We start from the raw sequence: 1,846 nt of genomic DNA, 5'->3' as shown, positions 1-1,846 counted from the left end.
GAAGTCGGAATTCGGAGTCAAGATAGGAGTGATATCGATGACTAAGACCGAGTAAGGATGATGTCGATGACTAAGCCCAAGTCTTAATAGCTATTTTGTCTTCAAGTAAAATTTATTTCTTGAAATGAATATGTTAAGTAGGTTCGTTCAAGTCTGAATCTCATCTGAGTTGAGTTCAATTTCCTTTAGGTCACTTCAGATCCACCTTAAATTTGACTGACAATTTAATATGATTTTTTGATCATATGAGCCATGGGACTGGTTCTGCCGCATCAATGACTCAATGAGTATTCGCCTGCTAATTAATCAAGAACGGTAAACTGCAACACGTGATTTAATGCCACCCATCCGAGGGAACACGTTCTCCTTCCTTCCCACGCCTCTATATATTTATTCTCCGGTGGCTCGATTATTCCAGTAAACCGCAATTCCCTCTGCCACCGCCTCATCAGTCATCATCATTCTCTCTCTTTCCCTCTCTGATCGCCATGGAGTCTAGTGACGTCACCACCAGCTTCCACCATTTCTCCTCCCCTACGTCGTCGTCGCCCATCTCGTCCCTGCCGGCGCCTGCCTCAATCCACAGCCCCTGCGCCGCCTGCAAGATCCTTCGCCGACGGTGCGCCGACAAGTGTGTGCTCGCGCCTTATTTTCCGCGGACGGAGCCCCTCAAGTTCACCACCGCGCACCGCCTCTTCGGCGCCAGCAACATTATCAAACTCTTGCAGGTACTCGTTTAAATCGATCAAATTTAAGAATTCCATTGAAAAAAATGGGTTTAGGTTCCAATTTCGGAACACAAATTAGCATTTCATTAATAATTCATCCATCGCTGTCCTTAAGTAGACAATGACATGACAATTCAGTTTGAAGAAATTAAGTCTGGCTATTAGCGAATCAAAACTTAACATTATAGCCTTATCATGTATGGAATCTCAAACAATTGGAAACCTTTTAATAAATGGCAGGATTTGCCAGAGAGCCAGAGAGCCGATGCAGTGAGCAGCATGGTGTATGAAGCCAGCGCCCGAATTCGCGATCCAGTTTACGGGTGCGCAGGCACGATATGCCACCTTCAGAAGCAAGTCGGCGAGCTTCAAGCTCAACTGGCCCGGACTCAGGCCGAGCTCATCAACCTCCAAGCTCAGAACAAGAACTTGCTCGCCCTGATTTGCATGGACATCGAGCAAGATTCCTCCTCTCAACCACCCGATCCAATTCCAAACTGCATGTTTCAGAACAATGACTGCTTCCTCGAAGACATCAGCCAGAGCTACGTATTTGCCAGTTCCTCCGGATGCGAGCCGTCGTGGGACATATAGAAAAATTTATATAATTAAATCCACGAATATCTATGTTCACAGTAGTTTAATTTCTAAATGTCGGTGCTGATCTTTTCCACGGCTGTGGCCTGTGGGTTGGGAAGAGGCGTATCATCTTTTACCCCCAACACTAATTTATTTTCTTAATAATCAAATTATATATTTTATTTTTAAAATTAATAAATCACTGTATCAATTTTTAAAAATACTTTTTTAGCTTTTTTTCGATATGCAGTTTATCTTCCTCAACCTTTTAGGATAATTCTAAGACGCCAAGTTACGATTTCACATGGGACGGATGTAGGATTTTAAATTGGTAGGGTAGGTTAATGTGTCTTCAAACTATGAGATGACTTACATGATGAAGGTGCCGTCATAGGGCGGCATGATCGGCTAATCGACGGTAGCCTAAACTCTTCCTTCACTTTCGGGAGATTTCCGAATTGATGTATCTACCAGCTGTGTAATGACTTGCTCCATGAAGGTATTGTCGCAGAGTAGCATGATCGACCGGTCGACAACTA

General features: G+C 43.8%; 1 protein-coding gene across 1 annotated transcript; it reads left to right on the top strand.

The window, feature by feature from the left end:
- Positions 1-440: 440 nt before the first annotated feature.
- LOC122042257 (LOB domain-containing protein 1-like) lies at positions 441-1,337 on the top strand. Its single transcript, XM_042602313.1, has 2 exons — positions 441-728; positions 969-1,337. The coding sequence occupies exons 1-2, from the start codon at positions 489-491 to the stop codon at positions 1,320-1,322; spliced, it is 594 nt and encodes a 197-aa protein (XP_042458247.1). The 5' UTR covers positions 441-488; the 3' UTR covers positions 1,323-1,337.
- Positions 1,338-1,846: the final 509 nt, after the last annotated feature.

The sequence above is a fragment of the Zingiber officinale genome, chromosome 1B (assembly GCF_018446385.1).
Source record: "Zingiber officinale cultivar Zhangliang chromosome 1B, Zo_v1.1, whole genome shotgun sequence".
In the NCBI taxonomy this organism is placed as follows: Eukaryota; Viridiplantae; Streptophyta; class Magnoliopsida; order Zingiberales; family Zingiberaceae; genus Zingiber; species Zingiber officinale.
This window is presented reverse-complemented; position numbering and strand designations above follow the sequence as displayed.